Source organism: Peromyscus californicus, unplaced genomic scaffold, assembly GCF_007827085.1.
Source record: "Peromyscus californicus insignis strain IS unplaced genomic scaffold, ASM782708v3 Scaffold_6__1_contigs__length_162567912, whole genome shotgun sequence".
NCBI lineage: Eukaryota > Metazoa > Chordata > Mammalia > Rodentia > Cricetidae > Peromyscus > Peromyscus californicus.
Window position 1 is genome coordinate 30,809,781 of NW_026294584.1, and position 26,789 is coordinate 30,836,569.

The 26,789-nt window shown below is 41.8% G+C and overlaps 1 protein-coding gene and 1 non-coding gene across 2 annotated transcripts in view; one reads left to right on the forward strand and one right to left on the reverse strand.

The window, feature by feature from the left end:
• Positions 1 to 6,849, forward strand: part of Tes (testin LIM domain protein) — a 40,455-nt gene extending 33,606 nt beyond the window's left edge. Inside the window, exons 5-7 of the mRNA XM_052719969.1 lie at positions 412 to 627; positions 940 to 1,098; positions 5,622 to 6,849. Coding sequence (XP_052575929.1) covers positions 412 to 627; positions 940 to 1,098; positions 5,622 to 5,810 — 564 coding nt within the window. The 3' untranslated portion in view covers positions 5,811 to 6,849. The remainder of the gene's footprint in view (positions 1 to 411; positions 628 to 939; positions 1,099 to 5,621) is intronic.
• An 18,040-nt stretch (positions 6,850 to 24,889) lies between these two features.
• Positions 24,890 to 24,995, reverse strand: LOC128100171 (U6 spliceosomal RNA). Its single transcript, XR_008214690.1, has one exon. It is a non-coding gene; the product is annotated as a U6 spliceosomal RNA (small nuclear RNA).
• Positions 24,996 to 26,789: the final 1,794 nt, after the last annotated feature.

Genomic DNA, 26,789 nt, shown 5'->3' on the forward strand with positions numbered 1-26,789 from the left:
CTTAAAGGTAATGAAGAATCATGATGCAGATAAATAGAGCATCAGGCCTGAGCTGACTGTAATGTATTTCTCATAGATACAGTTAGCACATCAATTAATACAGTTTAATCCTCAAAAAGTTTACTAACAGCTCTTAGATAATTGCTTTTGAGGGAACTGACATAAAATAAGGTTAAAACTACGATTATTTTCCCTGAATGACTTCCATGCAGGAAACAGTGTTGTGTTGTACATAGGGTGAAAGACGTTGGCTGGATAGAAAGAGCTGAGGATTTCCATTTCACGGAAGTGTCCACTCCATATTGTCATGTCTGGAGAAATGGCTTCTCTTGAAGCTGGTGCTTGGTGTGCCCTGAAGAAGGGTCTGGACGCCAGTGCTCTGACGGTTGTTGTCTGGGTTCTCTCCCTTAGTCCTGTTACTGCTGCAGACTGACCATGAAGGAAGGAGACCCAGCCATCTATGCGGAAAGGGCTGGCTACGATAAACTCTGGCACCCGGCTTGTTTCATCTGTAGCATCTGTGGTGAGCTCCTGGTCGACATGATTTACTTCTGGAAGAATGGGAAGCTGTACTGTGGCAGACATTACTGTGACAGTGAGAAGCCCCGCTGTGCTGGCTGTGATGAGGTATGTTCTCCAGGGCCACCCACGTGCAGCCTCTCCCTCTGCCCCACGTGGCTCAGTCATCCGGGAGACAACAGGCACTAACCTGGTTACTTTTCACTCTGGGTGTCCTGAGTAAACTCATGAAAGACTGTCGGAAACAAGAGGTTAATAATCGTTTGATAATAAACTCAAACCCGATGTTGCCATTTTCGAGTGTTGAGCCCCAAGAAGGCATTTGCTCTTGTTGATTTAAATGCCTATCTAAAGAACCTGGGTTTGTCACTGTGCATAAAGGAGAGATGCCTAATGGATGGTTCTTTCTCCTCTGGCCAGCTGATATTCAGCAATGAGTACACCCAAGCAGAGAACCAGAACTGGCACCTGAAACACTTTTGCTGCTTTGACTGTGACAACATCCTGGCGGGAGAAATATACGTGATGGTCAACAACAAGCCTGTGTGCAAGCCCTGCTATGTGAAGAACCATGCTGTGGTAAGCACGGGGACCCACTTGCCTCAGGCTGTGTGGTGACTCCAGTTTCTGCCTCTCTTTGGATCTCCTCAAAGTGGGAAGCCAAGAGCCGACCTTGTGTAAAGAAAGCATGTGGTTCCTGCATAGGCTGTTTAACACCAGGCTGTTCAAACGCTGTCAGTGCATTGACCGCCAGGACCTCAAGACGGCTCATTCTACCTTTGCATTTGCCGTGGAGATTGCACATGATGCTTGCTAATAAATTCCTATCTTTAAAAATATCCCTAATAGGAATGCATTTATTTTTATTGTTACAGATCAGATTCCATGTAAAATGGTTTCTGGGGCTTTAGAGTTGGCTTAGCGATTAAGAGAGCTTGTTGCGCCGGGTGGTGGCACACACCTTTAATCCCAGTACTCGGGAGGCAGAGGCAGGCAGATCTCTGTGAGTTTGAGGCCAGCCTGGTCTCTAAAGTGAGCTCCAGGACAGGCTCCAAAGCTACACAGAGAAACCCTGTCTCGAAAAACCAGAGAGAGAGAGAGAAAGAGAGAGAGAGAGAGAGAGACTTGGAGTGTTGCTCTTCCAGAGGACCCAGGTTCGATTCTAAGCACCTACATGGCAGCTCACAATCGTCTGTACCTCCAGTCCTAGGGGTTCTGATTCCTCTTCTGACCTCTTCAGACATGATGTACAGACATATATTGCAAGCAAAGCACTCATGCACATAAAATACTAAAATGAATAAATAAAAAAATAGTTTCTGTATATATTACTAACTCACCCACTAGGACCTTGTTTTGCTCCCTGGAAATTATTCAGTGACTATTTCTTAAGCCTTCATGGAATTGACCTAGTATAACAAAAATTGGCCTGTATATTTAGATTTATTGTGTGGACCATTCAGGTGCTTAATGTGAGGGTGTATTTTTTATTGCATCCATTGTGTTACACAGAGCTGCTGCTTCATGCTGGCCAAGAGATGGTAATGTAGATACAGGGTGAAAAGATGACCATATATAGTCGGGCTCATAAGCCAGGAAGACTTAGGCTTATGAGAAGGATAGGCTCCTACTTTTTTTTTTTTTTTTTTTTTTTTTTTTAAGTTTAAGGTCCCCCTAAGCTATTACATAGGGGAAACTCCTGGGTAAGGGAAAAAAATGTACCTATATGTAGTTCTAAAAGTACAGTGTTTTGACAAAAGGCACGTGTAGATGTCTGCCCATGTTCAGTCCTGACTCATTGCCTCATGAATTTTCTGTCCACTTTGCCTTGTCAGGCCACCTCAGATCCTCACCACTGCTGCTTCAGACTTCCTTGTTTGTAAATTTAGTTATTGTCATCACAGACTAGCCCCTGCATCAACCGTCGCCTTTCTACAAGCCATCTCCCGTGACAATGCCAGATGGTCTTCCCAAAACGCAGACAGGACCCCAGGCTGTGGTTTAGTGCACCAACCCCTCCTGACTGGTCTCCTGCCTGCTGCAGTCACCTAACCCAAATGACATGTTCCCAAGGCCTGTGACTTTCTGTGTCAGTTCTACATGTCTGTCTTTGCTCACTCTCACCTGTTCCTTGTTTTATATGTTACCTGTGTGTTTCTCCATACTCATTTTCACAGCACCTTTTCTGGTTCTCTACTCCACCCCTTTCTCTCTGGCTAGCCTCTCCATGTTCCTGTGTGTGTGTGTGTGTGTGTGTGTGTGTGTGTGTGTGTGTGTGTGTGTGTGTTTGTGTGTGTGCGTGTAGCAGCTGGAAAGTATAGCTTCCCTTTTTATCTCTTTATCTCCAGTATCTCCACTTGGGAAATACTCAAATACCTGACTTTTTTTTTCTTACTTCTCATTTGTTTGGGGCTAACCCTAGACTCTCCTTCTCTTAGGAACATGATATTAAATAATTATATGTATTAATATATTATATAACCTAAAATGTTGGGAACTTTCTTTACAGAAAAATGATATCATAATGTGCAGTTTATATAGAATTGATCTTTTTTTTAAATTAAATATAAATCCATGAGGGCAAGGATTTTTTTTTCTTCCCAACATTTGAACAGCATCACAGATACCCATAATTATTTGCTTAGTCAAGGCTTTTTTCAGTTTTTGAAGCCCCCCTCCATATTATTGTATCTAATCAGTAAAGACACATAAATCTATTTAACAAAGGAACAGTTTTGAAAAAGAATATCAAATCATTTAATTTTATAATGCACCACTGTTTCTTTTAGAAGAGTTACTTTTTCAGTAAAGTAAACCATTGGCTTTACCTAATATTAAAACAAGATGTCTTCATCTCATCTGAACAGGAAAAATGGTTGTACATGCAGCATGCTACATGCAATATGATGTAAATCTTTGGAGATCATTTAACTCACAGTGTTGATTTGGATAGATATTTTAATATTTTTTAAAAAGTGACAGAGAAAACAATTATTTTTAGACCTGAAGAAATGTTCTCAATCTAAACAGGGATTTCTGAGGTAAATGTCAACTGGGAGGAGGTGTGAGATGGCCAGATACCTGGTTCACCTCCATGTGCTCCCCGGAATTCCATGGCCTCCCAGGATTCACATCTGGGAGGTTCACACCACCCACCTGCCAAACAGCCCATTACAACAAGTAGCATTGGCTACCTCGAGTTCAAATAAAAGAAGCAAGGGGGATGGAAGGAAATAGCTCTTTGAGCTTCGTGAGGTTTATGAACACAGGAAATGCACCGCCAGGCACACTGTGGTAAAGGGTATCGTCCCCTTGAAGGCCCTGGCTGCACATGTAGCTTTGAGCTTTTGGAATAAGCAGGGAACTGCTGGTGTTATATGGAGTCATATATAAGATTCTAGAGTGAGCGATGATTAAATGAATTAGTGGAGCTAAACTATGGAGCCACAGGCCCTAAATTCAACGTGCCATTCATACATCCATTTGATAGTTTTCAACCTACATAATTTCCTTAATTCTGCATATACTTGAACAGTTGTTTAGTCTTCTTCTGTATGCTAAAAATGAAAAAGTATGTTTCAACTAATATTAAAAGTATCCACAAATAATATTATAAAACTGGGGGGAAAGGCAGACCATAAGGAAATAAAACATTCTCTTTGAAATGGCTGCTCTGTAACACATTTTTAAAGTGTTGAAAGTGGACTCGGAGTTCACTTATAGTTTTCACACTGATCTTTGTTGTGTCCAGGAATCCTATCAGGATTATGCAAAGAAAGTATGCCCCTGTTTCCCAGCCAAGAGGCAGTAGTCTCTCTAATAAGAGGCTGTGTCGCTCTAAAGTGTACAGAAAGTATACTTCAGAGGCTTTGTATGTAATATGGATCACTTCACTGCCCAACCAGTTTACCCATCGACTCACAAATATGCTTTGATAGCTTTTCATCCAAAGAATTGAAATCCACCCCCTACCAGTAACTCCTGAGCAAGAATCAAGTGGCACTTAAGATTGGTCAGGGTCATATGGTATTCTTCACTTCCTTTAAAATATAGATTTTAGAAGTCTCCCATCTATTCAGATCATATATGAACAAGAGTGCAAATGGACTCTCTAGTGCTTTGGAAATGTCAGTGAGTTCCTGCTACAGTGCGGGAGGTTGTTTGTTCTATTCATGTGTCTGTTCAGTTAAGAAGAATATTGTGCTGTGTATGTATGCGTGCATGTGTTTGCATCATTTGTATATTTGAGTATAACACCGATGGGGCACTGAATGGTGGCCTGGGAGTAGAGTTCAGTTAGAACAGGACTGCGTAGTATGCATGAAGCCCTGGACTTGATCCCCAGCACTGCGTGGATCAGGCATGGTGGCATCCACCCACTACCACTGCACTTGGGAGGGGGAGGGAGAATTGTTGGGAATTGGAGTCCAGCCTGAGACGTTGTCCATAAAACACAAGCTGAGTGGTGCAGGGGATGAAAGTATTAATGTTCATGGCATAGATGGCAGATGAGTAATGACTGATCTTATGACGGAGTGGAGGCTAATTAACCAGAAGTTATATTTATGGTGTGAACTCATTATTCTCAAATACTGTCAGTGTTTTTAATGGAATCCTTAAGTATTTGAAAATGATTTTAATTTACTACTCTCTAGAAATTAGTGCCATTAATAGTCACATGGGTCCATGTCATAGGTACGACATGTCCGTGTCATAGATATGATGTTGCCCCTTCAGAGCTTTAATGAGTGAGGAAAAACAGTCTTATAAACTTCCTTTTAATTACTTTTGTAATATCCAGTAACATGGACTGGAGGCAAGTGCAGGGCTTCGGGATTTGCTGTCAGAATTTAGGACACCCTCGGGACATCTTAGCAGCAGCTTCCCACCTGTTGCCCTCTACTGCTGCTTCTCACCTTGCTTGACATATATAGGTCCCTGCTGCCTCAAGTGATTCACAAAGATGTCACTGTCACTTGAGGATTTTGTAGATCATTTTCAAACTTACCATCCGAAGACTCCGCTTCGGTTTGCTCCCCGGGGCCAGTGTGGCTGACGTGGTTGGTCTCTAACCCTCTTCCACCTGCTCTGTTTCCGAACAGGTGTGTCAAGGATGCCACAACGCCATCGACCCAGAAGTGCAGAGAGTGACCTACAATAACTTCAGCTGGCATGCGTCCACAGAGTGCTTCCTGTGTTCCTGCTGCAGCAAGTGTCTTATCGGGCAGAAGTTCATGCCTGTCGAAGGGATGGTTTTCTGTTCCATGGAGTGTAAGAAGATGATGTCCTAGGAGAAGAGCACCGAGCAGTCTTGAGCCATAGCTGTCCAAAGTGGCCTGCATTTCACAATAAAATGCAATTCAAAATCAATAATAATAAAAGGAAAAAAAAACTATAGAGCAAACCAGAAGATTTTGTCCAAAATTTTCCTTTTTTTTTTGACCTTATGAATTTTGTCTGTCTTAATTTTAAATTACTGCTTTAAGCATGTGATTTAAAAAATAATAATAAAACAGTAAAGAATTGTAGCTTTTATTTCCACACATGAAATCTTTGAGTTGGAAGCTTGAATTTAATCAATCTTTGTAATTGCCTACCCCTAGTGCCAAATTCTATATATAGTCACTTGAAAGTTAGTGTCCTAGGACAGATGAACATTTCGACTCCTACACTTTGATTGACATGGAAAATGTAAAGGAAATTAATTAGATGTTGCCTGACGCGACACCCCACACTTAGCCTGTCTCATGGAACTGTGTGGTGATGCTCGGTGAGGTCCTTCTGGCAGGCACTCCATGTGGTGCGTAGTGGGTGTTCCGCTGCCTAAACCTTTGCATCTCCTCCTTGAGACAAAGGGGACTCTTTCTTACTGCATTTCCTTGTATTTACCTCTCCGAGTTCTCTTTGTCATCTAGTGACTTCCATTTATGGCCTTGAATATTTTACATGTATGTGGTAAAACAGTATGTGCACTTTGCTGTTAGAGATTTTTTTGTCTAGAACATAGAACCAGGCTATTCATTTAGCTTTTTTTGAAATCCAAAGAGTATGCATGGATTTCATACCCAGGGAATTATAACTTGTGCTGATGTCACTTGCCTGCCATGCTTTGGCTCAATTTTTTGCATGATTTTCAGCCTCATCTGATGGAAACTCCCTTGCACTACCTCTGAGCTTGCTGTAGACACAGACTGTCTTCTTACCTGTACACTCCCATAACTGGGTGTTTTTAACGTTTTCCCGTGTATGCTTTCATACATAACTATGCACTATAAATATTGAACGGAATGACAATTATATATGTTATTCAAAATAAAGTCTCTTTCACTTTAACAATTGTCTTTTTCCACATCCTTTTTGCAGTTAAGTATCTGGTACAGCAGGGGGCGATGTCTCCAAGAGTAAAAAGAACCCTGACAAAAGGAAAGGCCGCTTCTGACAGGGCAGAACAGACCCAGGGTTCTCAGTGCAGAGAAAGAGTGAGTTTCAGGAAGCCCTCGGTCAGGACTTGTTTGTAATCGTAACTCTGAGGACATGCAGGCGTTTTTATTAAAGGTGTCGTTATTTTAGTTAAACTTTAGAAAGAGCACCAAGTATTGCATTTTCAGTTGTTTGGGAAGGTCATTTTCTTTCTTTCTTTCTTTCTTTCTTTCTTTCTTTCTTTCTTTCTTTCTTTCTTTCTTTCTTTCTCTTTTTTTTTTTTTTTGCTTTTTAAATGGGATCTCACTAGGACCCCCACTCCTGCTTCAGACTCTCAGTTGTTCTCCTGCATTAATTAGCCTCCCAAGCATTAAGATTTCAAGTGTGCTCCATTATGCCTAGCTATAAATACGATCTTTTAAAATTTCCTAGAGGTTTTTTTCTAGATTCTAGATTGGTATCAGACTTTGTGTGTGTGTGTGTGTGTGTGTGTGTGTGTGTGTGTGTGTGTGTGTGTGTGTATTTCTGCAGTCTGAAACTTGTTTTGTTTTGAGACAGGGTCTCATGTATCTTAGGATGACCTCAAAATCACTATGTAGCCAAAGATGACCTTGAACTTCTGATCTTTTTGCCTCTTTGTCCAAGTGCTAGGATTATATAGCAGTGTACCCTGAACCCGGTTTCTGCTGTGCTGTTGACCAAACTCAAGAATTTTGTGCATGCTGCCCAAACACATTCTGCCTCCTTCCCCCACCTCCCCAAAGTCTGAAGTATTTCTGTCTTAGTAGTTTTAATTTTTCTGACACATACTCACGACAGTTGGTTTGCGTTTTTGTTTATTTGTTGATTTCTGTTTTGTTTTGCTTTGTTTTGTTTTCAGTTACTATTTTTCTGTTGGATACCACTGCTCTATCTGTTGTGTGCATGCGCGCGCGCGCGCACACACACACACACACACACACACACACAGAGTATGTATATAAGTACTTAACAAGTATGCTGTATTCCCTCTGCATTGTGCTGTCTCCAACAATGAAAAGTACCTTTTGGAGTTTGAACACATAGAACAGTGTTGAAAGGAGCAATCCAATCCTACATTCAATATCTTGTAACCAGCCCTTTACACTTATCTTCCCCTTGGTTTGTCTCAAATAGTAACGTATTTTCCAGTCCATTTTGTCTCTAAAGTTTAATACTTTTCCCAGACATTGGCAGAGTGAGAATAAAGTTGAATGGAACCCCCTTCACACAACCACAGCAGACTCTTCCCAAATCTACCCCGCTGTCCCTGTGCCTCCAGCTAAGGCAGAATAGGGCTGGCACTAACATGTCATTCACTAAGAGAATGATTACATGTCGTTCATGGAATGAATGAAGAGTAAAGATCCACTAGGCCTGGCTCTCCCCTGAACAGCTGTAGTTTACCCCTTGCAACACAAGGTCATGGACTCCTTGGCTAAGAGGTTCTCAAGGTGCCTGGGCATTCTTGTTAGTTTACCTCTGTTGCTATGGAACACCATGGCTAAAAGCAGCTTCCGTGGGGCATTTGGTTTATAAGGTTACAGTCCCTTACTGAGGGAAACAAAGGCCTGGACCGAGAGTCAGGAACTGAAACAGACCATGGAGGAATGCTCCCGCTGGCTTGTTCCCTTTTGCTTGCTCAGTTAGCTTTCGTAGACAGCTCAGACACACTTGCCTAGGTAGGACACTGCCCACAGTGGGCTGGGCTCCTTTACATCGATTAGCAATTAACAAAATGTCTCACACACAAAAAAAGAAAAATAGGAATGTTAAAACGTCCCAGAGACATGCCCACCAGCCAGTTCTATAGAGGCAGTTTTTCAATTGTTACTTCTTCCTAGGTGACTATAAGAAATAGCTGTTCAAATTACTTTATCCTATAAGAGAGTAAGATGCTAATTCTATGAGATTAGTTTTCCTCTAGTGCTCAGGAATGAGCTCCCTTCCTACTGCACCACCATTTCCTCTGAGTAGAAATACTCCCTTAAGGAAGGAGGGAAAGACCCTATAACTCAAGAAGTAAACAAATTTCACAAGTCTGAGAAAGCTGAAACGAGATTTACCAGGGCCTTACCCGACGGTCTAGAACATTGGTTCTCAACCTGTGGGTCACCACCCCTGAAAGGATCAGCATCAGCACAAGACACCATAAGACCAAGTTCTCAGCACAAAGGAGATTGATTTGCCTCAGAGGAACAGAGGGGAAGGGAATAGGAGGCAGAGAGGAGATAGAGGATGAGGGAGAAGGGGAAAGGAACAAGGGGGGGTATTTGCCCTGGATGGGCAAAGGACTGCCTGTGATGGAGAGTAGACAGGCATGGTCCATAGGCAAATGGCAGTTTATAAAGGTAAAAGGAGAAATTCCATGTTAGGATAAATTGGTATGTTTTGAATGGGCATGTTAATTAGGGTAGCCACAAGGGGCTTTTAGTTGCTGGACTTCAATACTTTGATAGCTGGACCTTGCTAGTCAGCCTCAGGGGAGGCAGTGGCCAAATAAGGGAATAGACATTGGTGGCTAGGGATGTAATCTAACAGTTTTTAACAAGGAAGAGGGAATGGGGGAGAAGAGCAATGCCTGCTATGGCCAGGTTTGCCATGCTTGGGCCTATTAGAGCCCTAGGACCCTTTCACAGGAGTCAACTAAGATCACCATTGGAGCAATAGAACATTAACTAACAGTTTTTTTTTCCCCAGGCTGGCCTCGAACTCACAGAGATTCGCCTGCCTCTGCTTCTCAAGTGCTGGGATTAAAGGCGTGCGCCACCACTGCCAACACTAAGCCCTTCCCTGGAAGCTGAAAAAAAAAAGTTTTATCTAGATTTGTGCATTTCTTTTTCCAAATGTGAACAATATAGAATATTTTTTATTCTAATTATTTACTTATTGGTAAAATAATAAAAATTTTCTCATTAGAACCTCATGTGAATTCATTTCTCTGACACAGAACTTAGATTTTTTTTTTTTTTTTAGTTCTGATATGGCATGAATTTAACAACCACATCACTGCTTTAACAGTAGCAAAATCCTCACTAGAAAATAACATAGAACCATTGCTGATACTTAGGGCACAACCAGAGACGTCCTCATGCTCCACAGAAGCCACTGTGTTGGTTATTAAAAGACATGACAGTGACCCTTGCTTTCTAGTCCCCTAACCAGCAGTAGGAACTCGGGAGCAGAGGGTTCAATGAGGAAAGAGAAGGGAGAAACTTCTTGAGGTCCAGGAAATTCAAAAGAAGATGCTGAAACAGCATCAGCATCAGTTTATGAAGGATAGTCAAATGATACACTTAATACCTTCCCTGGAGGCTCAGACCACCCAAAAGGAGTTGATCACAAACTCCTTCACGGAATCCACACATCCTCGTAACCTTGGATAAAATTATGATTTTGAGAAACTGATGGAATTTTGTTATTCAATTCCACTTAAGACATCCAAATTGCTCTAGTGGCATGTTGGCCTTCACATTTGAGACATGTCATTTTTATCTTTTATGGTTTTTCGAGACAGTTTCTCTGTGTAACAGTCCTAGCTGTCCCAGAACTAGTTCTGTAGACCAGGCTGGCCTCGAACTCATGGAGCTCCACCTGCCTCTGCCTCCTAAGTGCTGGGATTAAAGGCGTGCGCCACCACTGACCAGTTCAGACTGTCTTTTCTTTCATAAGCTCTAACTGAACCTCAGTGACTGAGGTCTCTAAGCATATATTTCCAAATTGACTCAAATGTCTCAGATGAATTTCACCAGAGGCAAGAGATTCAGTATTGAGTCATCCTTAAGCAATTTGTAGCATGTAGTGTTTGAGCTCTTCCAACTTCACCATGGTTACCAAAGATACACCACCACCCAAGAACAGTTTTAAGCCCTTGTTTCAAAATGCCCTGGCATATCTGAACTTGTCTTCTGAGTTTGTCCTTAACTCCTTAGAGAACTTATCACTGTCCCTGGCTCCATAAAAAAAAAAAAAAAAAAAATTACTTGGTAGCCATTTCTTATCTGCTACCCTCTGCCTGTCCTAACCACTGCTGATCCAAGTGCTCAATGTTAAATCTTGACTTAACTGACTGCTCACACATACGAAAAAGGCCCGTTTCCCTGGGTTATATAGATAAGGGTTTTAGCACATAACCTCACAGGCATTCTGGTTTGATTAATAGAATCTTTTTTTATTCATATATTTACCAGATGCCTAAATACCTGTGGCTAATTATTCTGTCCTTTCATGGGGAACATGTCATTGTAGCTTCTATTTAATCTGATAATATATTTTGAAACACTCAAAACAAAATACCATTAACCTTTCTACTTGTTTTGAATGGCATTTTAAATGACATTTATAAAGGCTGCTATTGATTTTTCCTCAATGCTGCATTTCCCCAGGATATCTTGACCTTCACCCAATAACAAAAGCACCTTATACCCAGTCACCGTTGCTAGAGTCAGCCACTATTGTATGTAGACATGTTGGAGTCGATCTCCATAAATACTGTCTGACCAAGAACTGGGATGCCATGGTATAGTGCAAAAGAAATCTAGGTTTAGGAGTCAAAACAGACACCTGGCAAAAAACCATTGAATATCGTCTCCTGTTACAGGTGGATAGGATGGAGGGCAGGAGTATTGGATTTTAGGAAGACAGGAAGAACAAAAAACAAAAAAACAGGCACAATTGTTGCTTGAACATCCCTGAGTATATTGAGGTCATCACTGACAACAGCAACAACAAAAAAAAGCAAGAAAGAATAAGCTAGGAACAAATGTTATCAAAGGCTATGAAGGAATGTTCTGGAATTTGATAAAAAAAAAAGGAAACACATATGCCAAGAACCACTTCTCTCAGGTAATGGGGTTTATATCACACAATCTAACAAACATTCTAGCTTGATGAAGAGTCTTTTTCTGTCTCATGCACTTATAAAATGCTTAAAGAGCTTTATCTAATCAGTCCGCCCTTTCACTGGGAGCATATCATTGTAACCCTTATTTAACACATTTTTTTTTTCCTGAGACAGAGTTTCTCTGTGTAGCCCTGACGGTCCTGGAACTCGTCTGTAGACCAGGCTGGCCTTGGACTCAAGGAGATCCACCTGCCTCTTCCTCCTCAGTGCAGGGATTAAAGGCATGCACCACCACCAGGCAACAATAATAATTTTTAAACATTCAAAACAAAATGGATTTGAATGATTGGAAAAGAAACAGATGTTAAAGCCTGAGGCTCTGTACCATACTTTCAAAGACTGTGATTATCAAAAACCAAAAGGAGTAAGCACAAATTAGAGAGAATGCATGAGGAAGGCACTTACCTACCTACCTACCTCACAGGCACTGCAACCAACCTGCCTACATGGGAGAAAAAAAATAGTCTCCACTTGAAAGTATTATAAAAGTAAAATTTAAATGTAAAACAGAGACATTGAGATATAACTAGGAGTTTATTGCAGCCAAGAACTGAAGAGGTTTTGAATAGATGGGAGTCTCCAGTTCACAGCAGTTAGAATATCATGAGGGAAGAGTTCAGGAAGGGAGAGGGTCAGATGAGGAGACTAACAGAGCAGAATGGGTGTCTGCTTTCCAAATGAGCCTGGAAGCTCTGGATGCCTGGGGTAAAAGGGCTAGAGGTATGCTGATGTTCTCCCCAGTGGTTTCCTAGAGAAAGGTGAGTAATCGGGAATGCCATAGGCAGCAACTAAGAACAACTGAGTCATCCCTACAGGAGACTGTCAGCTAACCAGACACGGCTCAGACAAGTCTGTGTCGTCTGCCCACTCTGCTGTGGTCCATGGTGCCTTCCATCCGAGGATCTGTCACTTCTTCAGCACCAGTCCCCCAACACCAGCGTGAATGATAAGGAGGAAAAGGGGAACATGAATGTTTTACACACTAGACCAGAGGAAAAATTGTTTCCAGAAATCCCCAGCAGACTTGCCTACCTTTCTATTCCCCTGTCTACAAATGATTCATGTGTTTATCCCATCAGAGGTAAATGTAAGTAGAACATTCATGACTAACTTTGCCTGTCGTGATTTATACCTGGAGGGCTAGGTCTATAGTCAACCACAACAAAAGTAGTTTTCTGAACCAGGAAGAAGAGAAAAGGCTGTTTCATCTTTTTTAAAATTTTTTCTTTAACATAACTTTTATATTGATTCTTTGGGAATTTCCCATCATGCACCCCAATCCTACCCATTTCCCAGTCCTTCCATATCGGGACTCCACCCTTGTAACCTCTCCCGCAAAAGAAAACAATAAATAAATAAATAAATAAATAAATAAATAAATAAATAAATAAATAAATAAATAAATAAATAAATAAAATTAAGATTGAATTAAAAAGTACATCTCGCTGACCCCTCTGGCATCAACCTCTTCTCTATCAATCACAGTCTTTTCTCATGCTAGTCACAGCTACTGCTGTGCTTGTACCATTCTGCTCCACCATCTTTCCTGCCTCTCCATCACATACTCATTTGTCTTAGTGGCATTGGGTGTTGCTATGGATGTAGCACCATGCAGTACGCCCTTTCGCCCTAACAGCTTTCATTTCAATGAGTCATTGGTCTGGTTCAGAGCCTCTGGCTTTTGCTATGCCATCCATAGTAGACCCTCACCGAGACTCCTCTTGGATATCCTGCTGTTGTCCTGAACCATGGAGATCCTGTGGCTATAGTTCCACAGGACCGGCCCCTTCACGGTGCTCCAGCAGCTCATAGATGGGGTAGGTGTTGGGGTGTGCCAACCCAAGGCCCTTGATCTGGACCTGGGTGGTAGGGAAGTTGGTCAGCCCAATCTCGGTTGGACCTCCCCTCTCTCCAGGTGCAGCAGCAGGCAAGGAGCGGGGCCACACTTTGAGGGATAGGGCCAGACTGTTGCATTTTCAATCCACAGAGATGGCTACGGTAATTATTTAGATTAAGTCTTCATCTAGAAGGTGTGCTTGCATGCATGTTTCTGAAGTTTGAGGACTGTGTTGGCTTGTAGGATGAGGCAGCAACATCATTTGGGAACACAATTCTTAGGCAAGAATTCACTTAAATGGACAGCAAATATGTGACTTCAGAATAAGAGACATTGTGACATCTTCAAGGTGGTTAGTTACTGGACTCTGGCTTGCTCTTCCCACTATCTCATTCCTCCTTCTTGAGCTTTTTCTAAGTCAGTTTCTAAGCCACAGGCCATTGCTATTTTATCACACCCTATACCCTATACCCACAAAACAGTGCAACCTGTTCCCAGGCGTTCTTACCATGTGGACTACCTTGCTATTTGAAACACTTATTTGTATTTGCTTGTGCCTAAGGTCTCCATCAGCATAGTCAGCACATCATTTCTGAACCAGCAGCTCTCGTGAGGTTCACTGTAAATCCCTTTCTGGGCTTCCCGTGCTCACTTTCACTCTTGATCTAATCCAATGGTTCTCTAACTAGAGTAAGCATCAGAACTACTTGTAGGATTCCTAAAATATGAATAACAGGACCCCATTTCTCAGACTTTCTGATCCAGTAAATCTTGCATATGGCCCAAGGATTTACATCCTAACAAGCTTCTGGAAGAAGCTGGCGCTGATGCTATGAATCCACAGTTTAGGAGCTCTTGTTCTGATCCAATCTTTGCTACTTGGCCAAAGTACAGGAAGAAAATAGCATTTCTATACCCCTACTTGGAGCATCAAGCACAATCCAGCCTCCTCCAACCCTTCCATACATACACATTGTCATCTACATTCCTAAATGCTTACATCCCTTATATCTCCATGACTTTGTAAAATTGGCACTTTCGGAAAGGTAATCTATGACACTTCTTCACTCGCCAAGTTTGGGACTGCTATCTCTTCATGGTTGAAGACAATCCTTTTTTCTTATAAATAAAACTATCACTTGGGCATCAAGTGATTTTTTTTTTTGGACAGTCTTACAAACCTTCTTAGAAGACTTATAGATTTGTTGTTGTTTTTGTTTTTACATCCCAACAAAAGTTTCCCCTCCCTTCTCTCCTCCCAGTCCCCACTACCCACCTATCCCTTCCTCAACCACTCCTTCTCCTCTTTTTCTCTTCAGATACAGGCAGGCCTCCTATGGCTATCAGACAGCCATGGTATATCAATTTGCAGTGAGACTAGGCACCTCCTCTTCTATTAAGGCTGGATGAGACAATCCAATAGGAGGAAAGGGTCTCAAAAGCAGGCAACCAAGTCAGAGACAGCCTCTTCTTCTACTGTTGGGAGTATCATAAGAAGATTTATAAAGACTACACAACTGTAACATATATGCAGAGGGCCTAGGTCAGTCCCATGCAGGCTCCCTGATTGTCAGTTCAGTCTCTGTGAGCTCCTAAAAGCCCAGGTTAGTTGATTCTGTGGGTTTTCTTGTGGTGTTCTTGAGCCGTCTGGCTCCTACAATCCTTCCTCCTTCCTTTTCAAAGGATTCTGAGGTCTGCCTAATGTTTGTCTGTGGGTCTCTGCATCTGTTTCCATCAGTTGGTGGATGAAACCTCTCTGATGACAATTGGGCTAGGCACCAATCTATGTGTGTAGCAGCATATCATTAAGAATCATTTCACTGACTTTTTTTATTTTTTGCCAGTCCTGGTTGATTCTATCCTAGGTCTCTGGGGTATCCTACCTCTGGGTCTTTGCCCTCAGGGGTGAACTCTCTCTCAGGGTAAGGGTCTCCAGCTGTCCCAGTCATTAATTGGTCACTCCCACAATTTCTGCACCATCTTTATCCCAGCACATCTTGTAGGCAGGACAAATTGTAGGTCAAAAGGTTTGTGGTTCCATGGGTGTCCCAGTCCCTCCCCTGGGAGTCTTGCCTGGTTCAGGAGAAGGCCAGGGCAGGCTCTGAATCGCTTATTGCTAGGAGTCTCAGCTAGGGTCATCCTCACAGATTCCTGGGTGTTTCCATTATACTAGGTTTCCAGCTCCTTCCAGAGACGCTCCCAGATTCCAGTCCTCTCTCCCTCCATCCTCCCCACACCTAATCTCTCCTGTCCCCATTCCTACCCCACCCCATTTCATATCTCCACTCCCCCACATGCACTGCCAATGTCCATTCTATTTTCCTTCCCAGGGAGATTCATGCACCCCCCCACTCTACCTTCCACCCCCTACCTCCCCACCCCTACTCCTTAAGGCCCCCTTGTTACTTAGCTTCTCTGGGGCTGTGGATTATAGCATGATTCTCCTTTACTTTACAGCTAATATCCACTCATGAGTGAGTACATACCAAGTTTGTCTTTCTGGGTCTGGGTTACCTCATTCACTTTGATCTTTTCTGGTTCCATCCATTTCCCAGCAAATTTCATGATGTCATTGGTTGTTTTTCTTTGTTTTGTTTCTTTTTTTTTTTTTATCTTTTTCTCTTGCCTGCATGTATGTCTGTGTGGGAGTGTCAGAACCCCTGAAACCAGAGTTACAGACAGTTTTGAGCTGCCATGTGGGTGCTGGGAATTGAACCCAGTCCTCTGGAGGAGCAGCCAGTGCTCTTAACCACTGAGCCATCTCTCCAGCCCAATGTCATTGTTTTTAACAGCTGAGTAATACTCAAATTACTATGTTTTCTTTATCCATTATTCAGTTGAGGGACATCTAGATTGTTCCCAGGTTCTGGCTATTAAGGATGTACTGACTGGTTTTGTGTGTCAATATGACACAAGCTAGAGTCATCAGAGGAAGGAGCCTCAGTGGAGGAAAGGCCTCCATGAGATCCAGCTGTAAGGTATTTTCTCAATTAGTGATCAAAGGGGAAGGGCTCGGCTCATGGGGGTGGTGCCATCTCTGGGACAGTGGTCCTGGGTTTTATAAGAAAGCAGGCTGAGCAAGCCAGGGGAAGCAGCCAGTAAGCAGCACTCCTCCACGACCTCTGCATCAGCTCCTGCCTCCAGGTTCCTGCCCTGTTTGAATTTTTGTCCTTGACTTCTTTCAGTGCTGAACAGCAGTGTGGAAGTGTAAGCCAAATAAATCCTTTCCTCCCCAGCTTGACTTTTGGTCATGGTGTTTTGTCACAGCAACTGAAACCCTAAGACAAATTGGTACCAGAAGTTGAGTGTTGCTGTGACAGACCTGACTATGTTTTTGTTTAGAGGAATTTGAATTTCAGAAGTTTGGGTTAGGAAAGCAGTGGGATGCTCTAAACACTGCTTAACTGGCATACCAGTAGGAGCATGGAAGGTAGTGGTGCTGAGGGTGATTTGAACTGGGTGGGTGGTGGTGGTTCATTAGATTTCAGAGGAGAAGAATTTTAATATGTTGCCTAGAAATCATTCTTGTGATAGTTTGGTGAAGAATATGGCTGCCTTTTACTCTTGTCCAAAAAGTATACCTGGGGCTAAGTGAAGAGTTTTGGATTAATTCCCTTGGCAGAGGAAATCTCAAAACAGCCTAGTATAGACTCTATCGTGTGGTTACTAGTGTTAACTCTAATGAAGATACATAATAAAAAGGAGCAAGCTGAGCAAGGAAAAATATTTGAGGAGAAAGGGAGCTCCAGGGAGTAGAATGGCGCTAAGCCCTGTATTTGAGGAGACAAACAGAATAAGAAATGGAGTCAAGGGAGTGGCGACCTCAGGGCAAGATCCTACCCAGATAAATTTCCAACTTGTGAAAAGGAGCTAAAGAAAAGCTTAGAGTCTAATGTGGTGAAGCATGCCTTTAATCCCAGTACTTAGAAGGCAGAGGCTGGTGGATCTTTGAGTTTGAGGGCAGCCTGGTCTACAGATCCAGTTTCAGGACACCCAGGCTCAGGCAGTGAAGGTGGAAAACAGAAAGCCTGTGAAGATGTAACTGAACAAGGGGCCATGTTCCAGCCCCAGCAAGCGGCAGAACTTGGCAGCTTCAGCCCTGTGGTTCTGGCTTTAGAGTTAAGGATAGAAGAAAGGGGCTGTGAAATTTACCCTGTGATTAAGGAAAGCTGCTGTGTCAGAGATGTCCCTGATGGAGGCCTAGAGAGGCCATTGTGTGAAGCTGTGAAGGTGAAGCATGGAATGCCTTGGGGGTCCTGAGGTGTTAGAGATGCCAGAATCATGGGATACCTGCCGAGGAAAGCTGCTAACAAGGCGTGGAAATAGCCCAAGAGGAAGAAGTATGTTGTCTTCAACAAAGCTGAAAGGAGTTGGAGATCTGAAAAGCATTTTGACATCAGACTTGGAGCTGTAGAGTTTGGAGTTTGCCCAGCTTGTTTTCAGTCTTGCTTTGGTCCAGTATTTCCTCGCTATGGTCCTTTCCCTATGTTTTGGAATGGTAATATATACCCTGTGCCATTATATGTTGGAAGTATGTGATCTGCTTTTTGATATTGATTTTGTAGGGGATTACAGTTAAAAGATTGCATAAATCTTAGAAGAGACTTTGAACTTTGGATTATTAAAAATTGATGAGACTGTGATAGCTTATGGAGACTTTTGAAGTTGGACTGAATGTATTTTTGTATTATGATATGGCTGCAAGCCTTTGGGGGCCAGAGAGTAGAATGTGGTCTGTTGGAAGAAAATGGATCCCAAAGGGAGTGACACTATTAGGAGGTATGGCTTTGTTGGAGTGGGTGTGGCCTTGTTGGAGGAAATGTGTCACTGTGGAGGTGGGCTTTGAGGTCTCATATATGCTCAAGCCACACCAAGTGTCTCAGATCACTTCCTGTTGCCTGCAAGATATAGGACTCTCAGATACTTCTCCAGTACCATGTCTGCCTGCATGCTGCCATGTCCCACCATGATAATAATGGACTGAGCCTCTGAACTGCAAGTGAGCCACCCCAATTAAATGTTTTCCTTTATTAGAGTTGGCGTGGTCATGATGTCTCTTCACAGCAATAGAAACCCTAACTAAGACAGAAATTGGTACCAGTATAGTGGGATATTACTGTGACAGACCTAACCTTGTTTTGGGGAGGATTGTTTAAGGACTCTGGGCTAGAAGAACCATTGAGTGTTAAAAGATCTGTGGGATATTGTGTGGGAGCTTGGAAGATAAGAATGTTGAGAGCAATATAGAAAATGGAAGCCTGGCTCGTGAAGTTTCAGAGGGAAGTTTAAAGGCTCTATCAGGGCCATTTGTTATTTTGAATTTAGATCCTGTGGTTCTGATTAACTGGGGCTGAAGAATCAGCTAACCAGTGAGTAACAGAAAACAAGAACTATTAAAGCAAAATTTTGCTTTGCTGAATACTTGATGCTGGTCGGCTAGAGATAAGAAATTAGAAGAGACCAGCATCATTGAGGTGAAATCTTCTGGGAAGTGTTTCCTGAGAGCACAGAAAACCCAAGTTCTTTGGAGGGATCCAGAAGATCATGAGTGAATCACAGACACTGGATGGTGAAATTTTGTTTTGCTTTGATGTAATTGTGACTGTGCCCTGATTTTTCCCTCTTGAAGTAAGAGAGTTTTTTAACTGAAGCCTATAGTTGAGAGATTTGAATTTTAAAAGTCGTTGGATTTTTAAAGAGATTGGCTATTTTAAAGGGACTGAAATTTGAATATGTTTGAATTTGTAAAGAATCTGGTACTTTTAAGGTTATCTAAAATCTTGTGGGATGAATAAGAAAGGAAGGGTTGTGACTTAATAGTGATGTGTGTGTTTGTGTCAAATTGATAGGGGTCAGTTGTACTGTGTTGCTAGAGTTTTCCTGCCTGGCCCACAGTCAGGACAAATCTCTCTCACCCGCCAGTCCCAAGCCGCTCAAACCCGATCAAGTAAACAGAGACACTTATATTGGTTACAAACTGTATGGCCGTGGCAGGCTTCTTGTTAACTGTTCTTACAGCTTAAATTAATCCATTTCTATTAATCTATACCTTGCCACGTGGCTTGTGGCTTACCGGTACTTTACATCTTCCTTATCCTGATGGCGGCTGGCAGTGTCTCTTCTCTGAGCCTTCCACTTCCCAGCTCTATTCTCCTCCTTGTCCCGCCTATACTTCCTGCCTGGCCACGGGCCAATCAGTGATTTATTTATTGACCAATCAGCAACACATTTGACATAAAGACCATCCCACAGTACTTCCCCTTTTCTTTTCTTAAAAAGGAAGGTTTTAACCTTTACACATCTCCAAAGTCAACTTGGTATATTTGGGAATTTGGGCGTAGCTTCTCTTACTACTTCCTGCTGGAGGGGGGCGCTGTATCTTCTGGGGAAACAAAGAAAATTTTAGGATCATGGAGTAGTCCGTGAGGCTGTATCATCTGAGCCAGTTGTCTTGAAACAGTTCTGGATGTTGGATCATCTGGGCCATGGTGTCATCGGAGACCTTTCAGGGGGTCTTGGCTGGTCAAACCTGATGTGTCTTAATCTGGAACAAATCCATAGCCTCTGGCTTTCTGTGGGAACAAAAGCAGAATCTCCTTTCCAAAGCAACATATCCTTATATCCAAATTTTGAAGTCAAAGTATCTTTAAAATATACATACTGGTTTAACTCAGCTTCCTTTACAATCAAATATCTCTCTGTAGTTAAGAATCCCAAAGACAACACAATCCAGACTCTCTGTGTAATAGTCATCTCTACGTGGCTTATTTTTTATATTAATTTTACTGTCTCTTTAAAGACTTTATTTTTTAAAACCATGTATTTGTTTCTATACTGTATATATCACCTTTTTTTGTCTCTTTCAAGCCTACGTATATTTTACACACATTTTAAACTATTACATCTGAATCTGTCTTATTGTGAATCTATTGCTTTAAGCTGCAGCAACTGTGGCTGCTGGCTCCGCCCACCGCAGCTTCCGAACATGGCGTGGTACTTTACCACCAGCTCTGGGAGCTATCGTGGGTCTATGCTTTTATCCAAGCAGCATGTAGCCCAGAAACCTCTTTTTTTTTTTTTTTGTTTTGTACTAACAAAGGCTAAATCCATCAAGCAGCTTAATGTGCCACTTGCAGAAGCCTCATTCCTGCCATACCACAGGTCGAGCGCACACGTTAGGAACCCGCCAGTAGCTCAAACCGGCAGCGGCCGCTCATTTGAGAGAAACAATTAGGAACTGTTTTTAGCTCCGTTTTAGAATCTTTTTTCTCAGGTTTTAGGTGGAAACTCTTGCCACCACGTTGGACGCCATTTGTTGCTAGAGTTTTCCTGCCTGGCCCACAGTCAGGACAAATCTCTCTCACCCGCCAGTCCCAAGCCGCTCAAACCCGATCAAGTAAACAGAGACACTTATATTGGTTACAAACTGTATGGCCGTGGCAGGCTTCTTGTTAACTGTTCTTACAGCTTAAATTAATCCATTTCTATTAATCTATACCTTGCCACGTGGCTTGTGGCTTACCGGTACTTTACATCTTCCTTATCCTGATGGCGGCTGGCAGTGTCTCTTCTCTGAGCCTTCCACTTCCCAGCTCTATTCTCCTCCTTGTCCCGCCTATACTTCCTGCCTGGCCACGGGCCAATCAGTGATTTATTTATTGACCAATCAGCAACACATTTGACATAAAGACCATCCCACAGTAGTACTGGCTGATTTTGTTTGTCAACTTGACACAAGCTAGAGTCATCAGAGAGAAAGGAGCCTCAGTTAAGAGAATGCCTCCATGAGATCCAGCTGTAAGTTATTTTCTCAATTAGTAATCAAAGGGGGAGAACCCAGCCCTTGGTGGGTGGTGCTATCCCTGGGATAGTGATTCTGGGTTTTATAAGAAAGCAGGCTGAACAAGCCAGGAGAAGCAAGCCAGTAAGCAGCTCCCCTCCATGGCCTGTGATTCAGCTTCTGCCTCCAGGTTCCTCCCCTGTTTGAATTTTTGTCCTTGACTTCCTTCCATGATGAATAGCAGTATGGAAGTATAAGCTAAATAAAACATTTCTTTCCCAAGTTGCTTTTGTTTATGGTGTTTTGTAGTGGCAATAGAAACCCTAAGACAATGAATAAAGCTGCTATGAACATAGCTGAGCAAGAGTCCTTGTGGTATGATGGAGCATCTTTTGGGTATATGTCCAAGAGTGGTATAGCTAGGTCTTGAGGTAGATCAATTCCAAGTTTTCTGAGAAACCTACATTATTTACTTCCAAAGTGGCTATACATGTTTGTACTCCCACCAGCAATGGAGGAGTGTTCTCTTTGCTCCATATCCTGGCCAGCATGAGCTGTCATTTGTGGTTTTGCTCTTAGCCATTCTGAAAGATATAAGATGGAATCTCAGAGTCATTTTGATTTGCATTTCTCTGATGGCTAAAGATGCTGAACATCTCCTTAAGTGCTTCTCATCCATTTGAGATTCCTAAGAATTCTCTGTTTAGATCTGTACTCCATTTTTAAACTGGCTTATTTGGTTTTTTGATGTCTAGTTTCTTGAGTTCTTTATGTATTTTAGATATCAGACTTCTGTCAGATGTGGGTTTGGTGAAGACCTTTTCCCATTCTGTAGGCTGTCATTTTGTCCATTTGATAATGTCTTTTGCCATACAAAAGCTCTTCAGTTTCATGAGGTCCCATTTATTAACTGTCAATCTTAGTGCCTGCATGATTGGTGTTCTGTTCAGGAAGGTGTCTCCTGTGCCAATGCATTAGAGGCTATTCCCCACTTTCTTTTCTATCAGGTTCAGTGTAACTGGATGTATGTCGAGGTATTTGATCCACTCGGACTTGAGTTTTGTAAAGAGTGATAGATATGGATTCATTTGCATTCTTCGACATGCTGGTATCCAATTAGACCAGCACCATTTGTTGAAGATATTTTCTTTTTTATGTTGTATAATTTTGGCTTCTTTGTCAAAAATCAGGTGTCCATAGGTGTGTGGATTTACACTTGGGTGTTCAACTCAATTCCATTGATCAACCTGTCTATTTTATGCCAATACCATATAGTTTTTATTACTATTGCAACTTAAAACAGAGGATGGCAGATGATGAGACCTCCAGTTCTTTTATTGTATAGGACCATTTTAGCTGTCGTGGGTTTTTTGTTTTTCCATATGAAGTTGAGTATTGTTCTTTCAAGGTCTGTAAAGAAATGTGATGAAATTTTGATGGGAATTGTAATATTTTATGTTATATTAGTTGAACATATATTACATTTGTTTATGTTGTGGAACATTTGTTTAATGATGCAAAGATGGGTTGCATTCTTTTATGTTGCATTTGTTTAACTCTGTGAAGTGACATTACTTTGCCTGTATAAAACACCTGATTGAACTAATAAAGAGTTTAACAGCCAATAGTCAGGCAGGAGAAAAGATAGGCAGGGCTGGCAGGTAGAGAGAATAAATAGGAAAACAAATCTGGGAAGAGAAGTTCAGGGCATAAAAGGAGAAGGAGAGGAGATCATCAGGGGCCAGCCACCCAGCTACACAGCTATATAGCCAACCATGGAGTAAGAAGTAAAGAAAGGTATTTAGCATAGAGAAAGACAAAAGCCCAGAGGCAAAAGATAGATAGGATAATTTAAGTTAAGAAAAGCTGGCTAAAAATAATCCAAGCTAACGCTGGGCATTCATAAGTAAGAATAAGACTCCATGTGATTATTTGGGAGCTGGGTGGCAGGCCCCTCAAAGAGTATAAGAATAAAAACACAACCAACAACAGTATTGAATCTGCAGATTGCTTTTGGTAATATGGTCATTTTTTCTTTATTAACCCTATGGATCTATGAGTATGGGACAATCTTTCCATCTTCTGATATCTTTTCTAATTTCTTTCTTCAAAGACGAAGTTCTTGTCATACAGGTCTTTCACTTGCTTGGTTAGAGTTAACCTAAGATATTTTATATTGTTTGTGGCTATCGTGAAGGGTGTTGATATTTTTTCTCAACCCATTTATTGTTTGTGTATAGTAGGGTACTGATTTTTTTTGTTTGTTTTTGTTTTTGTTTTTCGAGACAAGGTTTCTCTGTGTAGTTTTGGTGCCTGTCCTGGATCTTGCTCTGTAGACCAGGCTGGCCTCAAACTCACAGAGATCTCCCTGGCTCTGCCTCCTGACTGCTGGGATTAAAGACGTGTGCCACCACTGCCCGGCGGGCTACTGATTTTTTTAAGATAATTTTGTATCCAGCTTCTTTGCTAAAGGTGTTTATTAACTGTAAGAGTTCTCCAGTAGAATTTTTGGGGTCACTTATGTATATTATCCTATCATCTGCAAATAGCAATACTTGGACTTCTTCCTTTCCAATTTGTATCCCCTTGATCTCCTTTAGATGTTTTACTGCTCTAACTAAAACTTCAAGTACTATATTGAATAGATATGGGGAGAGTGGACAATACTTGTCTTATTGTCTTGTCTTATTCCTGATTTGGAATTGCTTTAAGTTTCTCTCCATTTAATTTGATATTAGCTTGCTGTAAATTGCCTCTGTTAGGTTTAGGTATGTCCCTTGTATCCCTGATCTCTCCAAGACCTTTATCATGAAGGGGTGCTGGTTTTTTTTCAAAGGCTTTTTCAGCATCTAGTGAGATGATCATACTTTTTTTTTTCAGTTTGTTTATATGATGGATTATATTGACAGTTTATTTATTTATTTATTTGTTTGTTTGTTTGTTTGTTTGTTGTAAACTGAGCCATCCCTGCATCTCTGGGATGAAGCCTACTTGATCATGGTGAATGATTTTTTTTAATGTGTTCTTGGATTCAATCTGCCAGTATTTTATTGAGTATTTTTGCATCGATGTTCATGAGGGAAGTTGGTCTGTAATTCTCTTTCTTTGTTGAGCCTTTGCGTGGTTTGGGTATCAAGGTAATTGTGGCCTCATAAAAAGAATTTGGCGATGTTCCTTCTGTTTCTATTTTGTGGCGTAATTTGAGGAGTGTTGGTATTAGCTCTTTTTTGAAATTCTGGTAGAATTCTGAGCTAAAACCGTTTGGCCCTGGGGCTTTCATCGGTTGGGAGACTTTTAATGACTGCTTCTATTGTCTTGGGGGTTATAGGTCGGTTTAAATTGTTTATCTGATCTTGTTTTGACTCTGGTAAGTGGTATCTATTTAGAAATTGTCCATTTCTTTTAGATTTTAAAAAATATGGGACGCTTTATGAATTTGCTTGTCCTCCTCACGCAGGGGCCGTGCTAATCTTCCTTGTATTATTTCAATTTTAGTTATGTGCTGCCAAAGTGAGCACAAGACTTAGAGATTTTAACAAAGGGTGCATGAATAGCATTAGAATGACTTTTGTATGTACTTATGTGCATATTTGCCCATGTGTGTATTTGTAAACGTATACGTGGGTGCAGGTGGTTGTGTGTCTCTGTACTTGTGTGTATGCATCTACGCATGTGTGTGTGTGTATGTTCATGCATATGTATGCCTGTATGTATGAACACATGTGTGTACATGTGCCTGGGTACATGCATTTGTATATGTGTTTGTACTAGTGTGTATGCAAGTGTGGGCATGTCTACATTGGCACGTGTGTGTGTGTGTGTGTGTGTGTGTGTGTGTGTGTGTGTGTGATTTGGAGCTTGGTATATCCTGTGAAAGCAAATTTGACCAAAACTTTTCATGAACGAAGTTCACTTTAAGTCTTTCTTTCCTTTCTGAAATTGCCTTAATGTTCTTTTGAGCAGAAGTTCCAGATTGTTCTTTGAACTGACCACTTAATCCTCACAAGAAGGCTTTGAGATAAGTCTTTTCGTCAAATCCTTTTACAAGAAAGTAACTGGGGATAAAGGGATGATACCATTTGGCCACAGCCAGGCCTGCAAACTAAATGGCTAGAATTGGGACTGTAGCAACCAGGCCCCAAAGCCTGAGCCCTGCTTACCATGCCATAGTGGCTTGCTGAGCATCCATGGCCAACTTCATCCCTTTCACAGACACTACAGAAGAACACTGTGTCAGCACCACGTAAAAGCAGTGGGGTTTGCTCATTTCTCTCTCATCAACAGTCTCCTCTAAGAACCTTTAACCGGCCCTCATGGGGAAAGTCCACATCCTTGAGGATTTGCTGCACTGTGGGTTCATTCCTGGTGGGGAGGCCAGCAGCTTGCTACAGACAGAATGCTTGCCATTCCAGCAAAACTCCTCTGATTGTGAGCTGAAAGCAAGAAGCCCTCTGCTGAGGTGCCAAGGAAAACACTCGAATTATGAAGTGTTTCTAACAAATGTTTCAGAGATTGTAAACGGGAAGTTTTCTAAATATCCAAGGAATCTGAAAGAAGCCAGCCTGGACTGCAAGCTAGCTCTGCAGCCCAAGCAGTTCCGTTGGAGTTGCCATTTTTTTTTTTTTTTAAATCTGAAAGCCCGCACGACTGTGGCAGTGATGCCCGTTCATCAATTGCCCAATGGCACCAACATTTTTTTCTAAGACTGAACAATCCAAATAGTTTTACAGGTCTTTGATTTTGAAATATATGCAATTTTATATAATTTTGGCATGCTGCAGCAGCATTTCGAAGTGGAATCAAAGGTTTATCTTTATAAAGTTTATAATCATTCCACAAAGCTCAAGATGTTTGGCAGTGCTTGGAGACTTAAAAACAGTAATAAAAGGTTACCATGAGGAATTCAAAGCTGCCTTGTATGGTAATGCTGATTCAAACCACCACATACTTCGGCATCCTAAATTCAACTGCGATTGGAGTGTTGGATCAGTACTATGGTGCTGCAGAGAATTTCACTGGCTTGCCATTTAACAAGGGGCAAGGGGTTTCAGAACAGTGAAGTGCCTCAAATTTTAGAGAAAGAGAAAGGAAGAAAATGAAAGAAAGGGTTTGGGAAGGAAAGAGACAGACAGACAGATACACACACACACACACACACACACACACACACACACACACACACACACACACACACAGAGTGGAGTGTTGCATTTGGGGATGCTTTTATCACACATTTACCAACCTTCCCAACTGTTCTTTGGTAACAAGAGCTGCTCTTTGCCTTGCAACTGTAAACTGCTTCTTTTGCCAAC